The 13,257-nt window shown below is 44.2% G+C and overlaps 1 protein-coding gene across 4 annotated transcripts in view; it reads left to right on the top strand.

The window, feature by feature from the left end:
• Window positions 1-8,777, top strand: part of PRKN (parkin RBR E3 ubiquitin protein ligase) — a 1,383,066-nt gene extending 1,374,289 nt beyond the window's left edge. For 3 of the 4 annotated variants that reach the window (XM_050789297.1, XM_050789298.1, XM_050789299.1), the window contains exon 12: window positions 5,886-8,775. In XM_050789297.1, the coding sequence (XP_050645254.1) occupies window positions 5,886-5,998 (113 nt within the window). In that variant the 3' untranslated portion in view covers window positions 5,999-8,775. Of the gene's footprint in view, window positions 1-5,885 lie in introns of all 4 variants that reach the window. The other variant, XM_050789300.1, reaches the window with a different exon arrangement.
• Window positions 8,778-13,257: the final 4,480 nt, after the last annotated feature.

Below are 13,257 nucleotides of genomic sequence, written 5' to 3'. Positions count from 1 at the left end.
ATCCAGCATCTGCCCAGCTCTGACTCCACATCCCCAGCCAGTGCCCTGCTTGCCCACCTCCTCTTCCAAGTACCGCCTCCCAAAGGGGCTCTTGCTTCCACTCTCGCATATTTACGATCCATCCTCTACATAGACGCGTAGACTTCTCAAAGGCAAGGTGAGTCCTGCCCTTCTCCCTGGGGGTCCCCACTGACATTGCAACCACACGGGTCCCACTCCCACTCCCTCAGTCCTCCCCAGGACACTTCTGTGTCGTCATTGCCCATGGGTGGCTCCTTCCTGTCTTTCAGATCTCAGCCCAGCTGACCTCTTCTCAGTGAGACCGCCCCTTACCACCCTGCCAAAGACCCCTGCCCTCCTGTGGGGGGCGCTGTCAGCACCATCCGACCTCTGGAGGGGGAAGCACTGCCATTTCCTCTGCAGGGGGCCTGCCTGCGGATGGCCTTGAGCTCTCTGGGCAATCACCTCTGCCAAGAGAGTTAGTTCTGGCTCCCTACCCTTCCCCAGAGAGCTCCTGTCCCATGACTGCTGCTTGGAGGTGGTCATAATACCCAACCCACTAACCAAATTCAGGACCACCCTGAGAGCTGCCCCAGCCCTGGAGCTCCTGGGCATCAGCTGAGGCCTCTCAGGCTGTGCCTGAGCTGGGCTTCTCCTCTGCCCAGCCTGCCTTCCTCCCTTTCCATCTCAGCATCTGCTTCCCCCTTTAACCAACGAGTCCCACCCACCAGTTTAATAATAATTTCATAGCACCACCTCCTTCCCAGATCATTGCTTAATTTGTTCATTTACATGTTTGCTGTCTGTCGCCATTTAGAACATAAGCCGATGAGATCAGGGACCTTGACTGTCTAGGCTCCAATCGCAGAAGAGTGCCTGGACAATAAATATTTGCCGAATTAAAACTTAGCTTGTAAGCCGGGTGCAGTGACTCACACCTGTAATCCCAGCATTTTGGGAAGCCAAGGCTGGCAGATCACTTGAGTTCAAGAGTTCAAGACCAGCCTGGCTAACATTGTGAAACTCTGTCTCTAGTAAAAATACAAAAAAAAAAATAGCTCGGTGTGGTGGCAGGCACCTGTGATCCCAGCTACTCGGGAGGCTGAGACACAAGAATCAATTGAACCCAGGAGGTGGAGGTTGCAGTGAGCCAAGATTGCACCACTGCACTTCAGCCTGGGTGACAGAGTGAGACTCCGTCTCAAAAAAAATAAATAAAACACAAACAAACAAAAACTTAGCTTGTAAACAGTTTAGAGATAGACACATAAACAGATCTCTTTAATAAAATAATATAGGGAAGAAAGCTATCAGGGCACACAGACCCGGAGGAGGCTTCCCGGAAGAGATGATACCAGTGAAGAATTGAAGAATGGGCAGATATGAGCAAGGCAAGGAGGAGCAAGAGGAGGCGTCCTACGCCCCAGGACTGCATGAGCAAAGGCACCGGTGTGCACGACCCAGTGTGTGGAGGCAGCCCCTGCTGCTGGTGTTCCAGGTACCACCCACATGAGCCTCAGCTGAAGCTGTGGGTAGGATGCAGAATGTAGGTCCCCGAACCGCAGGTTTGGGGCTTGGACTTGATCCTGTGAGGCAGGGAGATATTCTATGGTGAGAAGCAGGAAAATTATTCATCAGATCTGCCCTGGACTCAGAACACACCGGCGCCTCCAAAGATGGAGTTGTAGGAGTCATATGGTTCGTGACTGTAAGAAAGTTTCTCCCCGTCGGGCTATTTCTTGGAAATATTGTGATGTACTATAAATGAAAGCACTAATTTTTTACCTCCAAATTTTTAACTTACAAATGGAAAAGCTGAGACTTGAAGCTTATTAGCGATGGCCTAAACTGTTTAAAAGTGCATCACTATAACTGAAACAAGACATAGACTCTATGACCAAGGATGTTACCTGGTTCTCACCAAGGTTTATGGCCTGTTACATACTCAGTTGTGTTTCAGGAATGCCCTTCATCCCTCAGAGAAGCTGAATGATAATGCAAGGAATTTCCATTTTAAGCACAGGCTAAACCCTGGTACTTTCTCCTATAATCCCCTCCAGTCTCCAGAAATGTCTTCACTTCCATCTCAAGCAGATGAGATTCTGGCTCCATTCCCTGACTGAGCGTGTGGTGCTCCTTAAATTTGCCTTCAGGTTGTTCAGGGACTTCCACGCTCTCATTAAATCTAATGGAAGAATTGCTGGCCAGAGCCACAATGTCGAGTGCCTGGCATAGACTGAGCTTTTCATGGTTTGAGTGTCCATCTGCAGACAGAACTCACTACAAAGGAAGCCACATTCCCTTCATGTCTATATCCACAAATCTGCATGAAGTTTCAGTGGCTTCCTGTATGCATTTACTTTGAAGCTGGCAAAGCTTTTAGAATTGTGGTCCTCCATGCTCCTTCATGGCCTGGGGTCTAGCTCTATGGCCTTGTGTATATTAAGCACTCGGGAGGAAAGAAAGTGAATCACGTGAATATCCTCTCTTCCCATTTCCATTCTTACTGTACCAGGCCATTGTAATTCTAGCTTCTGTAACAAGGTATTATTTACAATGCGAGTATCCCAGATTCATTAAATGCTTGGTATTAATTTTTGGCATTCCGTCTCAGTGTAGAACAAACAACATGCTTCTTCTATTCTCTCATTCAATAACAACAGTCAGCACAGAAGATTTCTGTGACGGAATGTGCGGGGGTTTTTCCCCATGCAGCAAGCAAGCAATCAGTTCTGCAGTGCACCCCGGGGGAGTGTCCTGCTCTTCAACCCTGGCGCTGTCTACCAGGAAATAGTGTCTGATCCCTCAGGCTGGGGGCTGAGTCCCACAGGACTGCCAGACACCGGTCGCAAGTCTGGGCTTCCGGAACTTCTGATCGACCGACTTCAAATTGGGATTCCCATGACTCCTTCTTTGGGTTCTGCTATTTGCTACAGTGGCTCACAGAACCCAGGGAAACACATTTACCAGTTTATCATAAAGGACATTACAAAAGATACAGATAAAGAGATGCAGAGGGCGAGGTATGGGGGAAGGGTGGCGGAGCTTCCAAGCCTTCCCTGGGTGCCCTGCCCAGAAACCTCCATGTGTTCAACAAACCCTGTCCTCTGGGGCCCTCTATGGAGACTTCCTGGAATAGGCATGATGGAAGCATGGACAGACGTGTTGAAATGCGATGGGACAGAAAGGCTTTGATCTCAGGGTAATAGATGGAGTGGGGAAACCCTGCAAGGCCTGCCGGTCTAGATTCTTCTTGGCCTCTCTGTGCAGCATTCCTTCCTCCAGGGGATGGACAGGACTCTTTCTGAAATCCGGGTCTTATAACCCACAGTCAGAACAGCAGCGGAAGGTTCCAGTCCTGCCCTGGGCTGGTAAAAGGAGGTCAAGGAAAGGTCAGAGGGAGAGATTCTCTTTTCTGAGGCCTGTTTCTGAGGCCTGAATTGTCCCAACATTATAACAAAAGACCGTAACAAGAGCTATGGGAGTTGTGAGTTAGGGACTGTGTATGAAAAACACATCTATCAGCCAGGCATGGTGGCTCATGCCTGTAATCCCAGCACTTTGGGAGGCCAAGGTGGGCAGATCACGAGGTCAGGAGTTTGAGACCAGCCTGGTCAACATGGTGAAACCCCGTCTCTACTAAAAATATAAAAAGTAGCCAGGCGTGGTGGCAGGTGCCTGTAATTCCAACTACTCGGGAGGCTGAGGAAGGAGAATCGCTTGAACCCGGGAGGCGGAGATGGCAGTGAGCCCAGATTGTGTCCCGTACTCCAGCCTGGGCGACAGAGCGAGACTCCGTCTCAAAAAAATATAAATAAATAAATACACACACACACACTCTCCATATATATTTATGTTTATATATGCTTATTTATATTAAATATCACAATAGGAAACTTTCTTACCCTTTCATTTAGAATTGCTTTAACAGTTCATTAAGTTTTAATGTATTGCTCAATAATTTTGATTGAATATATTTTACGATACATGATATAATAATGATATATTTATGATATGATAAAATATTATATTTTAGAGAAACAAGTGGTTTTATAATGTCACACCATGTAACATATTATTTACATCATAAATATACAACCATTCAATATGTGCTAAAAATGGCACAAACCTAAGTGGAAAGTATGAAGGTAAAAGTGTTGTAAGTTTTCTCCTTTATTTTCCACACATCTGTAATTTATGATCTTTAAAGCAAGCCAGAAAGAATTAGGAAAACGGGATTTTACATGTAGGCAAGTTATCTTAAAATAAATGCCTATTCTTATATATTCATAAATATTTTAAATTAGTGTAAGTTCTCGTGCCAGGTTTCTAATAATAAAAGTGAGATAGCACCAAAGCAATTACTTGGAAAATTTGGCAGGAAAAAAATCAATTAAGATAATTGGTAAGAGTGAGTAATGGAGCACCTTCAACACTAGGGAGGATTCAAGTCAAGAAACTGCATTTGCTGGGGTTATCCAGGAAATTTGGACAGAAGCAGTTCTCTGTACATCCTCATACAATCACTTCCTCCTCCCTTCAGTTCCCCGATGGCGACTGAAGCAGGGGTGTCTGCGCTCCAGAAACTCATGGAATCTATGTTTGACAACTGAGGAAGGTGAATAATTCCAAAATAAGTCCCAAGATAAGGGACTTTTCCTCTCATGCTGAAAAGAACCCGTTCTGTGAAAGAAGGGACATTGGAATCACACAGACCTTGGTGAAATCATTGTCTTCACCATTTAAAAGTGCTTCACCTTGGGGAAATTCTATAGCAGAATGATGCTCTGATCTCAAAGGGCTTTGGTAAGCGAACGAGATAAGATACGTAGAATACCTAGCATTGTTGGTAACTTCCTTTCTATCCCTCTCATCTTAATTAAAATTTTGGATAGCATTAAGGAACATATTCCCTATTAAAAATAATATGCTGGCTGGGTGCAGTGGCTCACGCCTGTAATCCCAGCACTTTGGGAGGCAGAGGCGGGAGGATCACCTGAGGTCAGGAGTTCGAGACCAGCCTGGCCAACATGGTGAAACCCTGTTTCTACTAAAAATACAAAAATTAGCTGGGCGTGGTGGTGGGCACCTGTAATCCTAGCTACTCAGGAGGCTGAGGCCAGAGAATCACTTGAACCTGGGAGGTGGAGGTTGCAGTGAGCCGAGATCACGCTACTGCACTCCAGTCTGGAGGACAAGACTGCAAAACTCTGTCTCAAAAAAAAAAAAAAAAGAAAGAAATAATAATAATTATAATATGCTATCCCAGTTCCTGTTTTATGAATTTGGCCAAACCAAGTAAGTAGCACTATAGAAAGAGCAAAAATAAATCAAAATACATTTAAATTATTATACATTATATTGTTATATCAAATTTTATTAATTAATATATTTAAATATAAATATATTATTTTTAATATATTCACATATAAATATATTGATATTTTAAATATCAATATATTAATATTTAAATATATTTAAATATATTAATGTTTAAATATAATTAAATATAAATATATTGGTGTTTTAAATATATTAATATTTAAATATATTTAAATGAGGAATTGACCCCTATCTGTGAAACTTGAAGCGTTCGTCTCTAAATCACCTTTCAGGAGAATAAAGTCAGATTTACAAATAAAATGTGTTACCGACAAAAGTGACATGCTTCAATTTCATTCATTTCTTAATGAATATCATCACTTTAGAGCTGCTCTATTGTACTTTCTAATTTTTTTCCCTCAGTTCAGTTTCTCTCTGCCCTTGTATTGCTTGTTATTATTCACTTAGAAAGTGATGTCTAGGCTAGCGTGTTGGTTTGGGAATGTGTGTTTTCCAGGTATTTGCTGCGAACCCACCACACCTTTGTTTTCTCCCCACAACAGGAGGCTGCATGCACATGAAGTGTCCGCAGCCCCAGTGCAGGCTCGAGTGGTGCTGGAACTGTGGCTGCGAGTGGAACCGCGTCTGCATGGGGGACCACTGGTTCGACGTGTAGCCAGGGCAGCCAGGCACCCCATCGCCCCATCCTGGGGGAGCATACACAGTGTCCTACCTTCATTTGCTAATTCTCTTTTCAAACACACACACACACACACACACACACACACTTCAAGTTTTTTTCAAAGTCCAACTACAGCCAAATTACAGCAGAACCTCCTAGATCCCTTTCACTATGTCCATGAAACACAGCAGAGCAAAATTACAGAAGAAGCTCCTGAATCCCTTTCAGTTTGTCCACACAAAACAGCAGAGCCGTCTGTGACACCAGCAAGAGGTGCTCTCAGCCTCAGGATGACACAAATCCCGGAGCACAGATTCAAGTGCAATCCATGTATCTCGTATGGGTCATTCTCACCTGAATTCAAGTCAGGCAGAATGAGTAGCTGGAGAGAGAGTTCTCGCGTTTAATATCCTGCGTTTTACCTTCAGTAAACACCGTGAAGATGGCATTGACAAGGTGTTTCTCTGTAAAATGAACTGCAGTGGGTTCTCAACTAGATTCATGGCTTTAACAGTAATGTTCTTATTTAAATTTTCAGAAAGCATCTATTCCCAAAGAACCACAGGCAATAGCCAAAAAAATGTGTTTATCCTTAAGAATTCTATCTCTATAAATTGCATTAATGAAATGCCAACTATGCATAAATCAACTTGTCAACTAAGTGAGAAATTATGAAAGTTAATTTGAATGTTGAATGTTTGAATTACAGGGAAGAAATCAAGTTAATGTACTTTCCTTCAATTTCATGATTTGCAACTTCAGAAAGAAATCGTTTTTCTGAAAGTATTACCAAAAAATCTATAGTTTGATTTTGAGTATTCATTTTGCAGCTTGGAGATTTTGCTAATACATTTGACTCCTCTGTAAATTTAATGGATAATGTGCCTATAAAGGAGACATGTTTAGAAATGATTTCAAAATGATATTCAATCTGAACAAAAGTGAACATTATTAAACCAGAATCTTTAAAGTGGAGCCTTTCCAGAACTACTGAAATGAAGGCGTGCCGGACTCTCTCCATTAGAAGGGTTTATGACCCTTTGGCACACCCTCTCTGTCCAATCTGCAAGTCCCAGGGAGCTCTGCACACCCAGGGGTTCCCCAGGAGAGACCTTCTCTTAGGACAGTAAACTCACTAGAATATTCCTTATGTTGACATGGACTGGATTTCAGTTCGATCAAACTTTCAGCTTTTTTTTCAGCCATTCACAGCACAATCAAAAGATTAACAACACGACATGCGGTAAACCTCATGTTCTTACGCACACTACGCAGAAGAGAGAGCACAACCACTATCTTTTGTTCTACTTGTATTGTCTGACTTCTCAGGAAGATCGTGAACATAACTGAGGGCATGAGTATCACTAGCGCATGGAGGCCTTTTTGGATTTAGAGACTCTGTAAATTCTGAAATCGGCAACAGGGCCTCTGTTTTTAGATGTAGCACCTGAAATCCTTGCTGGAGGAAAGAGAGGGGATGAACTCAAATTTTCCACATTCCAGGACACCTGTCCCTCTTTTCCTAACTGCCTGAGATAATCCATTTCTTCCAGCCACCCGGGACAGTCCTGTCCTCTCAGACGCCCTGCACTGAGGACAGACTGGGCTCTGCGGCAGCCACATCAGCATCCACAGCTTCATGTGGCTTCACTGTCTGAAGATCTGCCGACTCCAGCATGGCCCCATGGTGACAACAGACCTGCGACAGGAAGCCCAAAGCTCACATCGAAATGGTAGAGAGATCAAAGTCTCTATCATAAGGGAAAAAAAGAGAGGTCGCAGGCATGAGCCCCGGCAGCCAGTGGCTTGTGTCCACACGGAGTCCAGACCCTGATCAGGGCCTGACTTAGTGTCGCTGGCAATCCCACTAAATTGCAGTTCCTTACACTGGCCCGATGCAACAAATCAGGTGGCTCCCTTCTGTCACAGGGACCACACAGTGTTTCCCATCATCCATAGCTTTCTTCCTGATGATGTTTGCATGATTGCGCCTTCCCAGCCTGCATGCTGCATTGGGCTTGCAGTGCCTGAACAAGGTTTGCTCCCAAGAGCTCAGGCACCCTAGGAACCCCTGTTAGACTATTAGACTGTCCAGCTTGGTCTCCTTCCCTTTCTTGGTGGTGGTCTTTTCCCTTTCCAGAATAGAACAGTGATTCTTAAAATAAGTTCGAGCAGGCTGGGCACGGTGGCTCATGCCTGTAATCCCAGCACTTTGGGAGGCTGAGGTGGATGGATCACGAGGTCAGGAGTTCAAGACCAGCCTGGCCAAGACAGCAAAACCCCATCTCTACTAAAAATACAAAGTTAGCTGGGCGTGGTGGCAGGCGCCTGTAATCCCAGCTTCTCGGGAGGCTGAGGCAGGAGAATCACTTGAACCCAGGGGGCAGAGGTTGCAGTGAGCCGAGATCACGCCACTGAACTCCAGCCTGGGCAACAGAGTGAGACTCTGTCTCAAAAAAAGCAAAATCAGCATCCACTACACATGAAAACGAATCACAGTATTTGCACAGGAAGGGTGTAACAAAATATGAATGTATCAAAAAATAGAAATAAAGTCTTTGCAGAAAAAATCTATTTTCTCTGACATGTGTTGAGATTATCTGACAACTCTAAGATTGTACTTAAATTGTCAATAAAAGCATCAAAAGAGCTTCTGAGTCCTGTCTTTGAAGATACATTTTCAATCGATGTGAAGGGTGAGGGAGGGAATCACAGGCTGTGTTACTCCATGGACCTCACTTGTGGCCTGGAGGAATTGCCTGGTGATGAAATGGCCATTTTCATATCGACTCCAAGCTCCAGATTAACCCTGGCTGTTTCTCTTTGTTAAATAAGAGCAGTTTGTTAAGGCTATCAAAATTTGAAAGGGTTCCAAAAAGCAAACCCTCATTCAAAACAATCTAAAAGTTACTTTCTTGCCTTACTAGCCAACTTTTCTAATAAGTGTTTGAAAGAGAAGTTTGCATTGGAAAAGACTATGTATAAGGATTTTTTCTCTCATGTCATTCTAGAAAATTTCAGTGACTTTGCATTGCTGTCAATGTGGGTGTGTTGACGCTGCATTTTCAAAGAACTGCTTTAGTGGCCACGCATTGTTTATTTCACAATGAGCCCATGGTGGAGGCATCTGGAATGGAACATTCCGAGATAGGGCCTGTACATACATTAGGCAAAGAGGCACGCACTGAGGTCCCCTGGGTGCCAGTAGCCACAGGAAACACTCCGAGGAAGTGCAAAGGTCATGGGAATGGTGGCCCAGGTGATGACAGAGCAAGAGGCAGCCGAGAAAGTGGGTGAGCTCCAGGCGCCAGGGTGGGAACCCCACCTCCAAAACTCACCTGTCTAAGAACTTTGGGGGCAATAATAGCATGCACTACATTAAGTTGTTGTGACGATTAATAAATTTACCTAAAGCACTTAGAACAGTGCGTAGGATAAAGGAAGCACTGCATAATTGTTCGCTATTATTAAAAAATGAACCAGTCATTGGAAACTACAGAATAAAATGACAGAAAACACAAAACTAATGCAAAGTGATGACAAGTGCCAGGAATATCTATCTGAGTACACAGTTGTAGATTTAGGGATTCATGCTGGAGGTGGGTGACTCATGTTGCATATACATGTATTGCATTATCTTCTAGACAGTCCCAGAACTGTCTTATAAAGGTAAGTTGCTATGCTAGCACCAATTTCCATAACAGGCTGGCCGCCTATAACATGCCTGTAGTCCCAGCACTTTGGGAGGCCAAGGCAGGCGCATCGCCTGAGGTCAGGAGTTTGAGACCAGCCTGACCACCATGGTGAAACCCCATCTCTACTAAAAATTCAAAAATTAACCAGGTGTGGTGGTGCCCACCTGTAACCTCAGCTACTCAGGAGGCTGAGGCAGGTGGGAGAATCGCTTGAATCCCGGAGATGGAGGTTGCAGTGAGCCGAGATCATGCCACTGCACTCCAGCCTGGGCAACAAAGTGAGACTGTCTCAACAACAACAACAACAAAAAATTCCATTACAAAGGTAAGTCTAGCACAGACTGGAAACCATTGCTTTCAGATCAGGGTAATCTTATCTCAGAGTCCCTGAGATACCTGGTCAAAGGAATCTGCCCTGGAGCTCCTCCCCCAGCTCTCCGGTGCCTCAGGTCATCTCAACTGAAAGCTGGGTGTTCCTGAAAAGTCCCACTGCATGTGCAGAATGAAACTCTAGTGTGTTTCTGTGTGTAGTTTGTTTCATCGACAATTCTTGGATTTTTAATTTCAAACTCAAAGAGTGGCTTTTTTGAGAGATGCTGTTTAGTATCAAATCACCACTCAGTATTTCTCCCTGTAAGGTTGTCTTGATATTGTTTTTTTGTTTGTTTTTGTTTTTTTGAGACGGTGTCTTTGTCACTCGGGCTGGAGCACAGTGGCGCGATCTCTGCTCACTGCAACCTCCACCTCCTGGGTTCAAGCGATTCTCCTGTCTCAGCCTCCCAAGTAGCTGGGACTACAGGCGTGCACCACCACGCCCAGCTAATTTTTGTATTTTTAGTAGAGATGGAATTTCACAATGTTGGCCAAGATGGTCTCGATTTCTTGACCTCGTGATCCACCCGCCTCAGCCTCCCAAAGTGCTGGGATTACAAGCGTGAGCCACCGCACCCAGCCTATATTTTTTTTCATTACAAAATTATTATTACATGGTTACATGTCCATTACAGAAAGTAAAAAAGGCAAAAAAGAAAACATAAAAACTACCATCTAGAAACAATTTTGCATCTTATTTCCACTTAAAAATATATGATGAGCATCTTTCTATGTCAGCAGATTTCTAAAGTGACATTTTTTCAGGAATTCATTATGACCTACTGTATGCTAATTAATTTAATAAATGTTTCTTTTACGTTTCCATAGGTAATTTAAAAGTCCAGGCCATGCACAGTGGCTCATGCCTATAATCCCAACACTTTAAGAGGCTGAAGTGAGTAGATCACTTGAGATCAGGAGTTTGAGACCAGCATGGGCAACATGGTAAAACCCCATCTTTACAAAAAATACAAAAATTAGCTGGGCGTGGTGGTGGGTGCCTATAATCCCAGCTACTCGGGATGCTGAGGCAGGAGAATTGCTTGAACCCAGGAAGTGGAGGTTGCAGTGAGCCAAGATTGTACCACTGGACTCCAGTCTGGGCAACAGAGCAAGACTCCATTTCAAAAAAATAATAATAAAATCAAGATAGTTACGGGCAAAGGGGAGTGGGTTGGTCACCCTGCCTGTGAGTAGCAGGTCGCAAGAAGCAACATGCACTCGCAGGCCCCCTTGTAGGCTCAGCACCCTTTGGCTCAGGTTGCTTACTTAACAAGCTCCTACTCATCTCTGAAATTTACCCCCATCCTCCCTCAAGCCAAACTAATTAAGAGGCTGACACTTCCCACACGGATGCCTCCCAAAGAAGCTTATCCCACTAAAAACAGGATCAACTGAAGCCTGGCAAGGCTTACCTGCCACGTGGTATTTGAGAATCTCTCAATTCTGAAACAGCTCTCTTTTAGCATCTGGCTTTATCTTCAGGACCATTTTTCACAAAGGCATTTAGATGTCATGATTTCACTGGAGTTCCGGGTACCTATCACTGAGTCTCCATTTTCTCCAGCTGATTTTCCAGGAATGAGCTCCCCGTGGGTCTCTAGGCTTGGCATGCTCTTCCCACACATCGGTCAGCTTCCTCCCTTCCTGAAGGCCTCTCAGGTCAACCCATCACATCCATAGTGCTCACCTGTATCTAGACATATTATGCAGTTTACTTATGTGTTAGGTTTTTGCTGGTCTCCCCAGCTAGAGTGCTAACTAACTCCATGAGGGCAGTTCCTTGCTGTATTTGTTGATTTCATGGATGAGTAGAGGCCAATCATCAATAATCATCAGTTAAGGGGTTCACTCCATCCCCCTTCATTGCCCACCCACCTTGGATCTGTGCAAAACAATTTGAAACTGTGGGATTTTAGAACCACACATGCCAAGTGCCACCAAAGAAACTATCAGTTAGAAAAACTGCCATCGTTCCTTTTAATTTGGGTGTAACTGAAAAGTCATTATCATTTGTTTTTCTTTTCTTGCCTTTCCTGCTTATTTATTGTTCTAGGTGAAGTTTTTTTAGTTACCAAGCTTTTTCGTTCATTTTATCTTGGTAGCCCAAACAATGTTAGTTAAAATGGGTCTCCTAGTTGGTTTAGCAAATACTAGCTACCTCTTCTCTGAAGAATGCGATGCAGCACCTCCCACCAGTTTTTTTTTTTTTTTGTCTCGAATAACCCCTAGGGTAGCATAATTTCAACAATAACAGAAACATAAATGCAAAAACACTTTTCAGTTTCGAGTGTTTGCAGGAACTCTAAGCACCAGGAATAAGGCACAAGATGGGAATCAGAGACCCCACGATAGAATCCAGAGACACACACAGTGATCACATCCTTGTAAGTAAGTAACTCTGAACATAGCTCATTTCTACGGTGGGTCACCAAACACCAAGAAGCAGTTGGAAGCATGCCTGGCAGTTGATAACTGGTAGTGGCCTATCAACAGCATCGTCCAATCATGTCAGAGGACGCTGGCCTCTCATTCAACCCCTTAGGAGAGTCATGATTGCTTATCAGGTTCATGTGAAAGAGTGAATGACAAGGTGACAGCAACAAGGTCCTATGGTTCCCAGACCTGCTTCATAGGTACCGCAAAACTTTTATTTGAATTGGCTCACGCATGCGTGTTTATTCCTGTCCCTGATGGTGACACTGATAGGGAAAAAAGTATTACAGAAATGGCAGTTGCAAAGTTGGCCATGCCATGGTCATGCAAGGGAACCATGCTGGTCTGAAAATTCTTTCATAATAACATTATGAAATCAGAGAATCCCAGAACTCAAGTGTGTTCATGAAGACTGGAAACCATAGTCCATTCCAGGGGCCAGCAGATGCTCCTGTACAAACCGGATAGTAGATAATTTAGGCTTTGCAGGCCATAAGTCTCTACTTCCGTGATAAATGGATGTGACCAAGGAGTAAGAGAGGAATCTGGGATACATCTTAAGTTCTTCCTGGATGGCTGTGGGCCTGGAGTCCTGTGAGCCAACCTGCAGAGCACAGGAGCAGAGCCAGAGCCAAGTTTGCGTGTGAGACTCGGGGATGGTGGGAAAAAGGTGGCTCTAGTTGCACCTGCTGGAATCTGACAGTCTGTGAGACCTCCAATGGTCAGGTTCAGTAAACACTTGAATCTTAG

The sequence above is a fragment of the Macaca thibetana genome, chromosome 4 (genome assembly GCF_024542745.1).
Source record: "Macaca thibetana thibetana isolate TM-01 chromosome 4, ASM2454274v1, whole genome shotgun sequence".
Lineage (NCBI taxonomy): Eukaryota > Metazoa > Chordata > Mammalia > Primates > Cercopithecidae > Macaca > Macaca thibetana.
Note: the sequence above shows the minus strand (reverse complement) of the source record. Positions and strands in the feature narration are given on the sequence as shown.